Source organism: Metarhizium robertsii, assembly GCF_000187425.2.
Source record: "Metarhizium robertsii ARSEF 23 chromosome Unknown MAA_Scf_9, whole genome shotgun sequence".
Taxonomy (NCBI): domain Eukaryota; kingdom Fungi; phylum Ascomycota; class Sordariomycetes; order Hypocreales; family Clavicipitaceae; genus Metarhizium; species Metarhizium robertsii.
The window spans coordinates 675818-692073 of record NW_011942237.1 but is presented as its reverse complement, the minus strand read 5'-3'; the positions used below and the strand labels follow the sequence as shown (position 1 = coordinate 692073).

The 16256-nt window shown below is 49.7% G+C and overlaps 5 protein-coding genes across 5 annotated transcripts; 3 read left to right on the top strand and 2 right to left on the bottom strand.

The window, feature by feature from the left end:
• Window positions 1-160: 160 nt before the first annotated feature.
• MAA_01412 (Ankyrin repeat-containing domain protein) lies at window positions 161-4419 on the top strand (the record flags this gene model as incomplete). Its single annotated transcript, XM_007819410.2, has 5 exons — window positions 161-653; window positions 716-1339; window positions 1445-1504; window positions 1562-2330; window positions 2394-4419. The coding sequence occupies 5 exons, from the start codon at window positions 161-163 to the stop codon at window positions 4417-4419; spliced, it is 3972 nt and encodes a 1323-aa protein (XP_007817601.2).
• A 319-nt stretch (window positions 4420-4738) lies between these two features.
• On the bottom strand, window positions 4739-5764 carry MAA_01413 (Peptidase S1/S6, chymotrypsin/Hap, active site protein; the record flags this gene model as incomplete). Its single annotated transcript, XM_007819411.1, has 1 exon — window positions 4739-5764. The coding sequence occupies one exon, from the start codon at window positions 5762-5764 to the stop codon at window positions 4739-4741; it is 1026 nt and encodes a 341-aa protein (XP_007817602.1).
• A 2840-nt stretch (window positions 5765-8604) lies between these two features.
• Window positions 8605-10665, top strand: MAA_01414 (radH flavin-dependent halogenase; the record flags this gene model as incomplete). Its single annotated transcript, XM_007819412.2, has 6 exons — window positions 8605-8904; window positions 8969-9032; window positions 9087-9298; window positions 9342-9513; window positions 9582-10145; window positions 10202-10665. The coding sequence occupies 6 exons, from the start codon at window positions 8605-8607 to the stop codon at window positions 10663-10665; spliced, it is 1776 nt and encodes a 591-aa protein (XP_007817603.2).
• A 927-nt stretch (window positions 10666-11592) lies between these two features.
• Window positions 11593-12633, bottom strand: MAA_01415 (Fatty acid hydroxylase; the record flags this gene model as incomplete). Its single annotated transcript, XM_007819413.1, has 1 exon — window positions 11593-12633. One exon carries the CDS (start codon window positions 12631-12633, stop codon window positions 11593-11595), a length of 1041 nt encoding a protein of 346 aa, XP_007817604.1.
• A 2329-nt stretch (window positions 12634-14962) lies between these two features.
• On the top strand, window positions 14963-16207 carry MAA_01416 (Peptidase S1/S6, chymotrypsin/Hap, active site protein; the record flags this gene model as incomplete). The annotated part of the gene is made up of 3 exons (XM_007819414.1): window positions 14963-15205; window positions 15324-15529; window positions 15640-16207. The coding sequence occupies 3 exons, from the start codon at window positions 14963-14965 to the stop codon at window positions 16205-16207; spliced, it is 1017 nt and encodes a 338-aa protein (XP_007817605.1).
• Window positions 16208-16256: the final 49 nt, after the last annotated feature.

The following is a 16256-nucleotide window of genomic DNA, read 5'->3' as shown; positions in this document are numbered from 1 at the left end:
GGGCGAATCATCGTCGTCTTCCTTCAAAGCTCGGTGGGAGGCCTCAAACTAGGCGCAGTCTACCCCATCATTGCCGTACGGTTCCATGCCCAAAGACCGCTCTATACGACAAAGTGAACGCCGCAAATACCGATACTTATCGCGAAACCCAATAATCACGATGCAACAATCACCAAACCTGAAGAGATACCTAGTCGACAACGAGAAAGACGATTCGACAGATACAACAGCAAAGAGAGCAAAAGCAAGCTCCGGCAATAATGGGGCCCAAGAATGCAATGCCAAACGGCAGTTAGCAAACGATGCATATACAGTGGGATGGATATGTGTGCTTCGTTCAGAGTTGAATGCAGCAAGAGCATTGCTAGATGAAGAGCATGAAACGTGCCCAACGGCCGAAAGCGACGAGAACCACTATTTCCTCGGTCGAATGGGAGCACACAACGTCGCAATCGCATTTATTGGATCGGGTACTTGCGGAACAAATGCTGCCGCCATTACGGCCATGCGCATGGTTGAGAGTTTTGGCAACATTCGATTCGGGTTAATGGTCGGAGTGGGCGGAGGAGCTCCAAAACGGCCTCATCTAGACGACCCATGGAAAGACATCCGTCTTGGGGATGTTGTTGTTAGTACTGCCAGGGGAGGTCACGGTAAGTATCCATGAGTGTCAGCTAGTACAATGTCCTACTACGGCTTGCTAAACAGGCTTAAGGTGGCGTTGTTCAATATGACATGGGCAAGTTTAAAAACAACGAATTTTCGATCGAGTCACATTTGAACAAGCCCCCCACGGTGTTATCTACAGCCGTCCAACTCTTACAATCCGATCACGACTTTGGAGAGGGGAAAATGACGCAATACATTGCCGAAGTTGCTCTCATGTCGACAAAGAAGAATACCTTGAGAGATTACCGGTTTCCAGGCGGGGATAAGGACCAGCTGTTCAGGTCGGATTATCCTCATTCTGGCGGGGAGAACTGTTCAACTTGTGATGCGACACAGGTGGAGAAGCGACTTGATCGAGAGTCTGACAATCCTGCTATTCATTACGGACTTATCGCCTCCGGCAATGCGGTCATGAAATCTGCCCAGCTTCGTGATAAGTTGCGAGACGAGTGGGATGTTCTGTGCTTCGAGATGGAAGCTGCGGGCTTAATGGATAGCTTCCCTTGTATCGTCATCAGAGGGATCTGCGACTACTCCGACGATCACAAACACAAGATTTGGCAGCCCTATGCTGCGGTTGTGGCAGCATCATATGCGAAGGATCTCCTAAGGGTTCTAAAGCCAAGGCAAGTCAAAAATATCGGACCAGCGGCGAGAATGATCAAACAGTGTAAGTTTTTATATCATGTACGGAAATAGTGCTCGAGCCAACTAAAAAACTGTGCTGTCTGGACGCTTCAACTACCTGCAAAAGGCTAATGTCTACGGATTATAGTACAGGAGATACGACAGGATGTATCGGAGGTGCGCGAAGGAGTTCAAGATCTTGTGGAAGGTATGAATGAGGCCCCAGCCATTGTTTGAGTCTGTGGATTATGCTAAACGCCAGCAGATAAGAAACTTGAGGCACGAAATGAGATCCTTGACTGGCTCACACCTATCAATTACGGGCCCCAGCAGAGTGACTACTTGCAGAAAAGACAACCTGGAACTTGCACATGGATCCTCAACACGGAAGAGTTCCAAAGGTGGCTTAAATCAAGTCAAATGACTTTATTCTGCCACGGAATTCCCGGCGCTGGGAAGACAATTCTTACGTCTGTTATTGTCGACGAGCTCACTAAAAGATTTTCTAAAGATACGAGCACCGGTATTGCATATATCTACTGTAACTTTCGAGAGCAAGGGAAGCAAAATATCCATAACTTAGTAGCGAGTTTATTAAAGCAGCTAACGGGAAGCCAGTCTTCCGTGCTGGAGAGTCTTAAAATGATTTATAATAACCATAGGCCAAATGGAACGCGGCCGCCAGTCGGAGATATACGAAGACTTCTCCAATCTGCCGCCTCAGCCTATTCAAGGATCTTCATCATTGTCGACGCTCTTGACGAATGCCAAGAGTCCAGAGGCTTCCGGACAGACTTTCTATTAGAGCTCTTCAATTTCCAATCTCAAACTGGAGCAAATCTCTTTGCAACTTCAAGGCCGATTCAGGAGATTACAGACAAGTTTACAGGGGGCTTGTCACTTGAAATCCGTGCTTTAGATGAGGACGTGCAAACATACCTGAATGGTCAGATGCACAGGTTACCCCTTGTCGAAAACAAACCTCATTTGCAAGCCAAAATCAAGATCAAAATAGCTGCGGCCATCCACGGAATGTGTGTAACTAGTCCTCATGTCCTTACCTGCTTTGGATCCTGAACCTTGACCTTCAGAACTAGGTTCCTTCTTGCCCCGTTACATATAGAGGCTTTAACCAGGGAGCCAACAATCGGGCATATTGAGTCGACATTACAGAACTTGCCCAGAGAATTGGATGAAATATACAAGCAGGCCGTGACAAGAGTCCAAAGCCAAGGGGGAAATATTTCAGTCCTGGCAGAACAAATTCTATGCTGGGTCGTTCACGCAAGAAGGGTGCTTTCTGTAGTCGAACTCCAACATGCACTCGCAATCCAGCTTGGAAAGCTGGAGCTGGATGAGAAGTTCATTCCCAGCGCAGAGGTGATTGGCTCGGTCTGCGCAGGTTTGGTCACCATCGACAAAGACAGTGATGCCGTCCGACTGGTACATTACACGGCCCAGGCCTACTTTGAGAGATCATGGGCAGAGTTCTTTCAAGACGCTCATACCAACCTTACAAAACTTTGCCTTACCTATGTCTCATTTAGTGTCTTCGATAGTGGATTCTGCGAAACTAACGAAGAATATAAACGGCGGCTACAGACCAACCGGTTTTATGACTACGCCGCACGAAATTGGGGATACCATTCTTACGGTGCCTTGAGTGATGTGGAAGGACTAATCCTGCCATTTCTTGAGAGTGATGGCAAAAGGTCCAGTGCTGCCCAGGTGATAATGCCGGACGAAGACGACTATTGCTTCCGCGATTGTCTCTGGGAGCCAACTGAGATGACGGGATTGCACCTTGCGGCATATTTCGGACTACCAACGTCAATAATAGCCTTACTCGAGAACGGGCACAGACATGAGGCAGATGCCACGGATAGCCACGGGCGGACCCCCCTGTGGTTGGCAGCAAAGGAGGGTCACGACAAGGTGGCCGGTCTGCTTCTTGAGAACGGGGTTAGCCTCAATCCCATCGACTACTATGAAAGAACGCCGTTGTGGTTGGCGGTGAAAAAGGGGCACGAGGTGGTTGTCGAGCTGCTGTTGGGGAACGGCGCCGACGCAGACCTGAGGCCAACTGGATGTTTCGATAATGGAGTCACGCCGCTGCACCTGGCGGCAGAGAAAGGGTCCGATACAATAGTCAGGTTACTATTAAAGAGCGGCGCTGACCAAAACGCCAAAGATTACGATGGCCGAACACCACTGTGGTTTGCGATAGCAGAGGAACACTATGCGGTGGCCGGACTGCTACTAGCCGAGCTGCTGCCAAAGAACGGCGCGAATCCAGACCCCGGGCTAACTGCATATTTTAAAAGGGGAATTTCGCCGCTACAACTAGCGGTAGAGGAAGGCTCCGATACAATAGTCAGGCTACTACTGAAGAGTGGCGTCGACCCAAACGTTAAAGACTGTCATGGCCGAACACTGCTATGGCTTGCGGTAGAAGAGAAGCATTACGAGGTAGCTAAGCTACTGCTAGAGAACGGCGCGGATGTAGAGCCTAGAGAGTATGGGGGACGAACACTACCATGGCAAGCCATGGAAAAGGAGCACTACGACATGGTCAAGCTACTGCTCGAGAACGTCGCGGATCCAGATTTTAAAAACTATCAGGGCCGAACACCACTATCGCTCGCGGCAGAGAGAGGCTACGATACAGTGGTCAAGCTACTGCTCGAGAACGGCGCGGATCCAGACTCTAAGAATTATCAGGGGCGAACACCTCTATGGCTTGCAGCAGAGAATGGCCACGATGCAGTGGTCAAACTGCTGCTTGGTCATGGCGCCGACATCAAAACAAAGGATACCCACGGCCAGACGCCGCTTATATGTGCCGTTCTATATGGTCACGAGTCGATGATTAAGCTGCTTCTTGACAATGGCGCCGATATTGAAGCAAAGAATACCTTTGGCCTGACGCCGCTCATATGTGCTGTTAGACACGGTTATGAGTCTATAGTTGAGCTGCTGCTTGATCATGGCGCCGACATTAAAGTAAAGGATACTTTCGGCCAGGCGCTGCATACATGTGCTATTAGATATGGGCACGAGTCTATGGTCAAGCTGCTACTTGATAACGGCACCGGCATGGAAGCAAAGAATACCTACGGCTAGATGCCGTTGTTGTATGCGACTTAATGTAAGTAAGAGGCTATAGTTGAGGACCTACTTGAGAATGGTGTGGTTGTAGAGTTACCGGAATAGAGGCAGGGTCAGACGCCGGCATTGCTCGCATCACTTCACGGCAGTTATTGAGAAGTCAAAGTACCGATTAGCGGCTACAAATCGGATGCCCAATCTGGATCAAAGGACAGTACATTTAGTTTGATCCCTATCTACCGCGTAATAATATACTGACACTTTTCAGTTGTGACATTTGTATCAGAATAGAATGATATTTATCCTTACTACCGAGGTCATGGTAGTTTCGTACTCAGGCCAACGCCGGCTTCACAACTTGTGCGGCATCATAAAGACCCTTTGAAAACTCGTCATGAACCGGCGCGCCAAGCATCCACGTCACCCTCACACCGTCCTCTTCCTTATAGTCCTCAAGCGAATTCACAGCCACGACGGTCCCAACGCCCGTCTGCTCATTGAACTCTGCAAAATGCGGCCCGCCGCTAGAGCCGCCGCTCTGTACGCTCGGAATACCCGTCGTCTCGTGGTCGAAACGCCACCAGTCCTCAGCGGTTCCATGGCTCACGGCGAGTCGGCGGCCAGTAAACGCCGGTGTGCCATACCGGTAAGTGTCCTTTGGGCCAAACGCCACAGAACGCGTGTATCCCATGATGTAGCGTGTGCCGTACGGCGGGTCGATCTGCTTGAACTGAATGTCCTGCGCCGGCGCCGTCGCGTCCGGTCGGTTGAGCACGATGAAGGCGCGGTCGTCGACATAGTGCTCGCGCTCGTCGATCCAGCGACTAGACAGGAACGCGCGGGCAATGGTGAAGTTGGCGCGCGGCACGTCGTCGTGATATCCCGGCACGAAGAGCAGGTTGGCGTGCCAGCTGAGCGACATTTCGCTCCCGGGCCTCTGGCGGCCGGTGTGGATGCAGTGGGCGGCCGTGACGAGCGTGGCCTTGTTTTGGCTACGGAGGAGCGTTGCCGTGCATGTGCTATCGTGAAGCGAGCCGTCTGCCATGTGGACCGAGTAGAAGAGCCGGCCGACAGTCGATGGGACGGCGCCTTTGCCCGAGTACTCTTGCCCGAGCGGTCGGAGCTCGGGGGGTATCTCGGGCGGGTCGGATGGTGAGTAAGGATCGTGGTCGATGGCCAGGATACGCTCGGTTGTCCAGTAGCGCTGGATCTCGGCCTCCATCTCGACGCTGGTGGCCTGGGCCTGGCTTGCGATGGTTTGTGTGTACGACGATGTTGTCTCGGCCGACGGCGGGCTTGGGGCCGGGTGGGCGAGGGCCAGGCCTGCTACAAAGGCAAGGGATATTGTGGAGTGCTTCATCTTGACAGTTTTTCACAGCAGAATGAATATATAAAATGCGTCTGGTACGAATGCTTAGTTGTTGCTGGGCTCGACACACTTGGCTAGGCATAGGAGCATGTCATTTACTTATAGTCCATGAGTTGCCGGGGTTTCCTGTCTAACAAAATAACTATAAATAACCATTCAAGGCTATCTTGGCTAACCATAAAATTATCCACCCTAATAGTCAATGCATATTGCGTCATACAGCTCGTATTGAGCTGGTTCGTATTAGTCACACCTTGCCCTGGTATTTCCTTGGCAAGGAGATCATAAGTTTGCCTTGCTGAGAGGAAAGCCGCATTCTAAATTGAGAAGCATGGGTCCTCCTCGTGTTTTAATGCTTTCTGAAAGTTGATTAGACAAAAACCGAAGCAGTTCAAGTTACTGCAGCAGCAAGGGGTTGCGCGGACGACTTCCGATTTTGGTGAAATACTCGAACTAATGCCGATTGCCATGGCCTACCACTGGCTCCTTAATGCATACATGCAACTTTATTGGCAAGTTGGACCTATAATTAACCTCGCCCACACTTGACCCTGCAGACAGCGCCAAGGCAGCCAATACCAGCGAGAAGACAAGTCGTCACGAAACGCCGGCTGTTCAAGAACAAGTCCTCGGCCTCAGCTGCCTTATTGGGTTAGCTTAAGTTACATTGGTCCTTATAAGAGCCACTTATTTTATAGTGAGTTAATTTGAGAATCCTTAGGCCCTCCAGGCTCGCTTGCTCACAAAGGAGTTATCCGCCCTTGAAGGTTTTGAGAAAATTAAGTGCCTTAAATATTAGAGGGAATTATTAGCTAAATACGAGTTTATTTTAAGCCCTTATATATCGGCCCTTGTTATACCACAAGAAATTATACGCTGTGTGTGTCTAACACATTAGAAGTCAGAAATCCCAAGGGGTAATTTCGCGTGCGCCCAGAGTACACGTCCACGGCAAGCATCTAGTATTACATGTCTTTACTATGAGTAATAAAAGGGTAAGGCAGCAACTGGTGTCCTTGGCCAAAGAAATTAATAGTTAAATACCTTAGTAAGCTAATATAATATCGTCGACAGTTAATCCATTTTTATCTCATGATTTACAAGGTCTAACTTGATTGCTCTTCACCTTTCATCCCCGCTTCGCTTCTCTTCCCCTGAAAGTTGAATGGGGTCTGCTTGATCTTTTCACCAACCAGCTACTGCCAAGAGATTTCTCTCCTTATACTTTGTGGGATGCCTCTCAGGGGACTGTGGCAGGTCTGTACTTGAGTCTCTCGCTGTCGGGCGAGGTGTACTATGTTGTAGTCGTGTGTCTTGATGTAGAACTATTTTTCTGAGCTAGTATCTGGTTTTCTGAGTAATTTAGTTGCATGAAACCCTTTTGCTCGGTGTGTTAAGTCTAGAGTCTAATCTAGCTGGAGAACGTGACACTCAGTCTATTACACCCGGTTTTGCTGAGGATTTGGGGCCTAGATTAACAATCTCTTTCAGCCTTGCTTCTCCGAGTTGGATTTTAACAAGCTATGGTAGTTTCTTTGTTCTTATTATACAGAAAAGGACGTGCTTGCGTAGTCCTACCTCTATACTATCCTTCTCCCAGATTCAACTATTTATGCAGGTTTCATCACTCGAAAAGAACTGATTCGCGGCCGAAATGACAACAGACTTGTCCTACTACAAATTTGGCCGGGCTGAGTTGTGCGAGGCCCATGCTCAACATGGATCACTTGGATAGCTTGGTTCATGTGCTCCATAGACATCAATTGATAGTTGGGCGGACACTTGACCGAAGGAGGCGGCAAACATCGCCGCCCCTTAAATGGAACCGAGCATATTACCTCAACATTATAACGAATCAGCCTGTGACCCCCCAAGGCATTCATGTTTTTGCATAACTATAGAAGACGCCTTTTCATGCGCTTGACTAGTGCAAACCCGGTTGTGCAACAGTTCTCAAGGCACCCACGGCCACCTTGCTTCCACGTTTCCACAACCTCGCGGCTTGATCCCCGCCAGCCTTGCTCTTGAGCCATGGTTCCATATGTACATATGTAGCATCATCTCCAAGCCAGTAAGTGTCCTCGACCCACAATTGGTGGTTCGATTGAATATTCAGCTCTTGCTATACTGCCGCTAGTTCCATTTATACATTCAATGTTTCCTTGCTGCTTCTCATAATAGGGTCGTATCGCCAAGCAACATCACAGATTCAACTGCCCGTTATGAATGATACCCTACCTACCTTGCGTATCAATATATATTCCTTCTCAACACACCCATACCACATTTTCGAATCCAGCTATTGGTTATGCATAGTATTAAATCACAGCTTGGCAGCAGCCATGGCCGTGGCCAGTCAATAGTCCCAGATAGCACTGGAGCTTCATGCTGCGGATCTACGCCACAATCAAAGTAGTGGCTGACTTCTATTGTCCTTGTCCCCTTAAAACACGTAATGAGATATGTAAGAACGGCACAGATACAACTCAGGAATACATTAGGTATATTCCAAGTCCCCTTCCCCGCTTTCGCTGGTGCTTACTTGGGATCAGGAGCGGCAGAGAGCATGGAGGCATTCTCTGATAATCCTGCGGCGGACGTTGCGGACATCGGAGTTAACCGCCAGCCAAGCTTTTTTTGATAGTCAGAGGTCTTTCAGCGGCAGTCAAAACAACTTGGAGATAAATGCTATTTTAAACCCCTTTCCGTTTCCTGCTTATTGTTCGAACACGTCACACGGTTGGCTAGCGTTGAGTTTCTTGGAAGCCTGGCATCATTATAATTTCCATACATCAAGCTACACCGCTACCGACCCTCTCGTCCTCCCTGTCATGGCCGTTCCACCAAGCTGCACCGTTCTCGTCATTGGAGGAGGCCCCGCTGGTTCGTATGCTGCTGCAGCTCTAGCTCGCGAGGGTATCGAGACCGTGGTACTGGAGGCAGATAAGTTCCCCAGGTTAGTGATAGAAGTGGTTTTCAAGGAGTCCTGGTCTTGCGTCAAATACCTTGCTTGGGCTCACTCCCCTTGGCGCAGATACCATATCGGCGAAAGCACGCTTCCTTCTCTCCGCCACTTCTTCAAGTTCATAGACTTTTATGACACTGTTGATGCATATGGGTTCTACCACAAGGTACCTGAGTCGCCTTTATTCTGCCTCCCTGAATGACAAATTGACAAGTCAATACCAATCATAGAACGGTGCCGTTTTCCGACTCGCTCAAGCTCAGCCCGATGCCTGCAAGTCTCCTTCTCCTGCTTGTCCTTGAATCTCAGACATCTATCCACTTCACAAATAAACTAACATCTACCAAGACACCGACTTTCTCGAGGCAGGCGGCCCTAATGGATACGCCTGGAACTTGATTCGCTCCGAGTTCGATGACTTGCTCTTCAAGCACGCTGGCACCTGTGGCGCTCAAATTTTTTCCGAAACCAAAGTTGACACGATTCAATTTGAGCCCGTGGCCAATGGATTGAAACCGGACATGAATAGGAACCTCGAAGACAACTTGAATCCGGGCCGCGTGGGTGCGCAAAGATGGCACTTCCGGATCAATCACCTACAAGTACCTCGTGGATGCTAGCGGAAGGCAAGGTATCCTGAGCACCAAGTATTTAAAGAACCGCAAGTTCAACAATAATTTCAAGAATGCCGCCATATGGGCGTACTGGAAGAGTGACAATGTGTACGGTCCGGGGACACACATGGAAGGTTCGCCCTATTTTGAGGCATTAGACGGTGAGTTTCTCATGACTGGATTTGCCTACATTCTCAGGCGTTGGCCCTCGGTACTAATGAACAAACAGATGCCAGCGGATGGGCTTGGTTCATGCCGCTACACGATGGCACTCGCTCCGTCGGCATTGTCCAAGACCAGAAGATGGCGACTGAAAAGAAGCACGAGCTAGGGCGTCCTTCAACCTTGGACTTTTACAAGCAATGCCTAGACATGGCACCCGGGATAAGAGAACTTCTCTCAGAGGCAGAGCTTATTCCTCATGTCAGAGCCGCCTGTGACTGGTCCTACACCGCGTCTACATATCACTTGCCGAATGCGCGCATCTGCGGAGACGCCGGGAGCTTTATTGACCCCTTGTTCTCCTCGGGCGTCCACCTCGCCATAACAGGCGGTCTCTCGGCGGCGGCTACTATTTCGGCCTCGATTCGCGGCGACTGTAGCGAAGCGGCGGCGGGCTCGTGGCACTCCAAGAAGACGGTCGAGAGCTACACTCGCTTCTTCTTGGCGGTGAGCAGTGCTACCAAGCAAATTCGCACACAACACGAGCCTATAATCAAGGACATGGATGAGGAAGGGTTCCAAAGGGCATTTGATCTGTTCCGGCCTAGTATGAAGTGCCCAAGACTACCATGTCCATCGGGTGCAGTCGTTTAACTAATTTTTTTTTTTTCGTCTTAGTTATTCAAGGTACTGCTGATGCCGACGCGGCCGGCAAAGTGTCACAACTGGAAATCTCCAAGATTCTCCAGTTTTGCTTCAAGGCGTTTACTTATGTTCCGCCGGAGAAGAAAGACGCCCTGTTTGATAAGCTTAGAAAACTTGACTCCAAAGCTTTACAGGACGATGCGAAACAAGGTCAGACGCTTGACGGCATAGAGAAGCATCTTACGGCAGATGAGTTACAGATACTAGAGATATTACGAAGTAGGCGTATGATTCGTGAAGACCCCTTCGAGATGGATAGCTTCACTCTCGACACTATCGATGGGATGGCGCCGAGATTAGTACGCGGCAGTCTGGGGCTTGTCAATTATGAACAGGCCAAGATTGACAAAGCTCACTTTTATTCGCAGGACTTTTTGGATGGCAATTACCCGGGAATTAGAGAGGGCAGTGTCCACTTGCCTACTTCGAGAGTCCAACTGGGATGATTAGCCAATAATGTTGAAAATAAGCAGTAGAATGTAATTACATCGCCTCGTGTAGTGGACTGAGTGTTGCCTGTAAAGTTGAACATGGAGAAAGGGAGTATTACCCGGGCAGGCTTTGCTTGACAGATACCTATGGACTGTGTGAAATCGTCCCGAGTTACGATGGGCTCGGAAGCCTGTTCTGCGGCTACACGAAAGTTTATAATTATTGTCGGTGGTGCAGCTGATAACACCCTCGGAGGCTTCTAGCGGTAGGTGAAAGGTATATTCCACATGGTCAAGTTCCTGTTCACTTTGTGACATACCATATTACACTGCGAGGTATGAACGTGCACCCAACTACAGGCAAGTATACACTGCGATTTGTTGTTATTAGTGGTCACACGGCTCACGTGCGGCCATGGGCTCCGTCAATATTAAACACTAAATACAAGGCCAGCTCCTGGCTGCGAAATTCCCTAGTAAACAACTACTATTGTGTGCTCGATATCGATCCTAGTCCCCGTCGTATACTTCAATTGCCAGCGTGTATATCTTGGTCCCTCGCTCCTAGTTCCCCATCTTCCGCCTCGCAATCAACAGGAGCCATCGCCAGGCTTTGACATACTCCTCTTATATTACAGGTCGGAACACGTCATGGGCCGTTGGACGTTGAACCCCCTTCCTTTACCCCGACAAGCCGCTATTCGCACCCAGTTCTCCTAGGGCCCGTTGCCGAAGTGAGAAGGTCTTTGCCATGATTGCTCGCTGCAGTCTTTAGATCGTCTCCAACCTAGCAAGTCCATGTACTCGGGCTACCAAACTTCAGCTCAACACCCACAAAAAAAACCGTATAATGGAGAAAATGTTGAATGTCCTCTCGGTTGGTGGCCGCAAGCAAATTCGTTTCGTAGGGGTCCCGATTCATATCGTAGGACTTTAAGTGTCTCATAGAATCGGAAAATCAAGTTGGTTGTCATAGTTGATATTCTTCTCGTGGCATTCAACCCGATCACGACAGGTGCCAAAGGCCCGATCCCAAAGGCGCGTCTGCTTCCCATAATTACCGCTGCGCTTCCAGCCCTTGCGATGATGTAAATCATGATCTTCGAGGATAAGCTCTGCATCTAGGACCCGCAGGAACCAGTTGAATATATTCGGCGGCGTGGCCACCATTCGGACACCACTATGCCCTGCCAACTCGGCGAAAACGACGTACTGGTGGCAAATCCACCATTCGTAAAAGCCCATCGGAAAGCCTAGCGTCCTCATAGCAAAATAGGTGATTAGAGGAATTCCAGCAATGTCAAATATCTCTTGCTCAGTATCGGCGTACAACGTTAATAGCGGGTTAGGGTGCTTGGTCAGGTGGTGCGTGCGATGAAACTTCCAGAGCCCTTCAACGTCGTGCATAAGCCGGTGGTACCAGTAGAAGAAGAAGTCGAGAAGAATTCCGTAGCATCCCACCTCAAACGGAAGCCAGAGAAGGGCCATGGATGTCGGTGGGTTGCGAATGTTGTAGCTGATGTAGACGGTAAAGGCTGGTCTGACGAGTGATGTTAGGACGAGGGAGTAGAGGACTTTGCTGACGCTGGCGTCCGGTACGCCATCGCGCTCGTGTACATCGCCGTCAAGGAAACCGACCCTGTGTCCTAGTGCGCGTAATAGATGAAGTTCACGGATAGCGTTGAGGTTGAAGGCGGCGCTGTATAAAAGTCCTGCCTGCCAGGCGGTAAGGTTGTGGCCAGTATATACGACATATAGGTGGTGCAGGGCGATGGGAATAAAGGCGTGGGTGAGAATCCAACGATGCTGATACCAGTCGTTTAGATACGGCACCTTGTCTGTCTTTGGATGCACCGGCACGGCCTTGTCAAGTTTAACCGGGTGAATGTCAAAGATGTCGTAAACCCAGTGGAAAATAGTCCACTCGGAGCGGTCTTTCTGTCGCCAAGTGGACTTTATCGAGTCTTTTGGGTTTCTTTCCATGTTGATTGTGTTTGTTTTATGAGATGAATGTTGCTTTGCGTTGAGTTATTGTTGCTTCAAGATGAGGGGATTTATAACTCTGTCTGTCAAGCTGAAACCGCCGTCACATGTCGCCGCTAGTATAGCGCAGTGCATGTGAAGGCCCGACATGACGTCGTGGGTGACTAGACGGGTTGCGCGTTGACGCGTTTACAATTCGACATGTTTGACAAGTCGTCGTCATGTCTGCGTGGCCTCGATTGTTGGAGGTAGAAGCCGAGTATCCATGTTGTCACGGGCCGGTTTTGTTGAAGAGCAAAACATGGCTGGGTGACACGGCTACCGCATCCGGATTTGGAATTGGAACGATGTATCCACGGCCATCTTCAGAGTACGATGCTCCCTGCATGTTTCTCGCCCTAGTTTTTGTCACGCACGGCAATTGATTCCGTCTCTCTGGCTCGCTCGACTGAGGCTGTATCTGGCATCGGGGCCGTGACGTGGATGGCATCGAATCCGACAGCTGTGAGGCGAATCAAAAACTTGGTTCTTTTCCGACCCCAAGACGACTCTGCCAACGATGCCCGACGAGAAGTCGACGGCGAAAATACTTCAGCTCTGGAGTCCGGTCCCGCGCCTCCACCACCGACAGACCAAACGCCCCCGACCTCCCCGACCGAACCGTCTATGCCAGCACCAACTTTGCTTCGGACGAGGGTGAAGGAACACAATTACGACTCGACAAGGTCCCCTGCCATAGAAGCCAGGCCGTTGAGCCCGCAGCAATGGTCCGAGGTAGTGTCGGATGCGGCGGCATGTGGTAGGATTGATGATGCGTTGGGAGCTTTGCAACGGACGATTGTGGCAAGGGCTCAGTAGAGGGCTTGGAGCAATTTACTCAATTCATCTAATAACAGTCTTTGGTATCAAAGGTCCTTGGTTTTCCTCAAGGCCTAAAGGGACCAAAGATGTCTATCTATTCAAGAAGTCGGTAAGGACCTTCTGCCCTAATCCCGTGACCATAGCCCTTATATAACCAGCCATTTCCGTGTAACAACGATGGAGGCGAGATTTGACACTGTCAACGAGAAGGTCGATGCCTTAGAACTGTTAAGCAGAGTGGCGCGAGCACTATTCTTTTGCTGGTCACGATAACGCTCACGTTGAAGTATTGACCGTTTCAGCCAAGAATGTGCCCACCAAGACACCAGACAGTTTATGTAAAGGCCACACTGTAATTGGGTCGTCAGAGGCTGGAATTACCGAATTTGTCAATTTGTTTCAATTAATATGAGAGAAAGACATGTGGGTTCGTCGGCATGTCCGCCAGATCACGGGCGGGTTGTCTGCGGCACGGATAGCCCATCCAGTGCTTACTGAAATTGTAGCTAGCAATCACATCAAGTCTGCTCAATTAATTTCCAGAGGCAGCTTTATGCGACGTTCCGAGCCCAGTCACCCTGCCCTTGTCACGTTATCGCCGTTGTTTATTGCGAGCGCGCCTCAGTATGATATCGTCTTCGCTCAAAGATTCTAGAGCCAGCGGTCCACGTCGGCCAGAGATCGGCGGCAATTTACTTCGGGCATTTTGGGAGCCATTCAATGTTACCTTGTTATTTTAAGCGCGCCCAGGGGGCCTGGACTGAGGTAAAATGCCTCCATGTCCTCCCACTCGGTGGTACGAGCAGGCCGGCTCAGTGGCCAGAAAAGTACAAGGCGTCTGCTGCCAGCAAGCAGACGCATGACACAGTAGTGTCTGGTTAGCCTGGTTAGCCCTGGACATGAGAGTCAAGTGCACGCCGGGGAAGCGAAAACAACCGGGATTGGTGTAGTGGTGAATATCACGACTAACACGGCGGGGAAGTAGCACCCGAGGATGAATTTCTAAGTTGGAATGCTTCTTTTTACTCTAGTTGATACAAAGTATAACTATATACATGGATTTATCGTGTTTACTTTATTTGTTATGTAGATCAAGTTTCTAGTGACTTCAAGTTTAGCTTTAATTCATTTCATCAGGTCAACTGGTCCCTCTAGCAGGATTTGCTCGCCATGTTCGGGGCATTTATGCCGAAGCAGCATCTGTTTTCGCTCCATGACTCAAATCATGAAACAAGAGGCGAGCCCATACGAGATAAGTATGAAAAAGATGGGAATTACAAATTATGCGCACAAACTGCAGATACTCGGTTCCTTTATTTGCGAGTCTTTCAAATATATTCACATATTTTACATGTAGTAGTAATAAGTATAAATACAACAAAACCTACCTGTTGAAATTACTGCTGCAAAAAATCTTCGCAGTATCATATATTTCTCTTCTACAGCCCTACGACTGGTCACCTACACAATGTTGCCCAAAGCTACCATCACACTAGCTCTCGCGTTTTCTGCCACTTCAGCAGCCGCGGCGACTATCAACAAGAGGATCATTGGCGGAGAGGATGCCAACCAAGGTGAATTTCGATCCGTGGTCAGCATCCAAATGGGTGCGTTTTGCGGAGGCACTCTGCTCAACAAGTACACTGTTCTTACTGCTGCCCATTGCGTCGAGGAGGCGGGCCGAAATACTATCGTAAAGGCAGGAACGGCGGTCAGTCTACCCAGTCCCGTTCATTAATCAAGTTGCTTGTTTGCATGGGCACCCGACTGCCCACGTACCGGAGTGGAAAGAACATCAACACGCAGACCAAAGCTAACAGTCATGAAAGGATAATACCAAAGACGGAAAGTATAGTGGTATTAGGGACAAGAAAAGGCACCCTGATTACCACTTCTATGGTCTTTACGCTCTTCATGACATTGGCCTCATCTTCTTGAAGGAGGGATTTGACGAGAGCGAGACAATCGCCTATGCGAGTCTAGCAGCAAACGGCTCGGATCCCGAGGTCACTTCCGAGGCAATAGCCCTAGGCTGGTAAGTTGCCATCAAGCTCGCCTGCGCTGCACTGCACTGGAGGATACGAAGGTCGGAAAAGGCGCTGACCTATACGCAAGGGGCGTACAAAACTATAAGGATTTTGGTAGCCCACCTGAGCCCAGTGATAAACTGAGCAAGGTTGGTCTCTCCATTCGTCCACGCCAAGACTGCTGGAACCGCCTCTTGGAGGCAGGCAAGACTGGTGCAGAAACAATTGTATGCGCTGGCGGGAATGGCAGGAATGTATGCAAGAACGATAGCGGTGGTCCTCTTGTCGGCCACAAGGGACACGTCATCGGCATCGCGTCGTCGGTTATAAAGGATGCAGGAGGAAACTATTGCAACCTGGAGCCCTCCGTGTTTACCAGAGTCGGCAGCTATATCGATTGGATCACCGAAAATCTTGAGACGGAGCCTCCTGCGTCAACGGGAGAGCAAACAGACGTTGCGGTTCCAAGCCCGACTAGACCCGTGCCAACCAGCGTACCGACGGTGAGCGACTTCCCAGAAGGGCTGGAAGGAGTGATCAAAGATTTCTGTGATAGACGTGGCCTCGGTTCTGACAACTCTTGTCCGCCCGTGGGCAAGTATTGCCTATGGAACGGCAAGGAGGACGGTTATGATTCCATGGACGCCTGTGCGGATGCATTCAAAGAGGCAGGCTTGTTACACTAAAAATCAGATGCGCCCTTTGACTTAGGGTTAGGGTTAGGGTTGGTTGTAG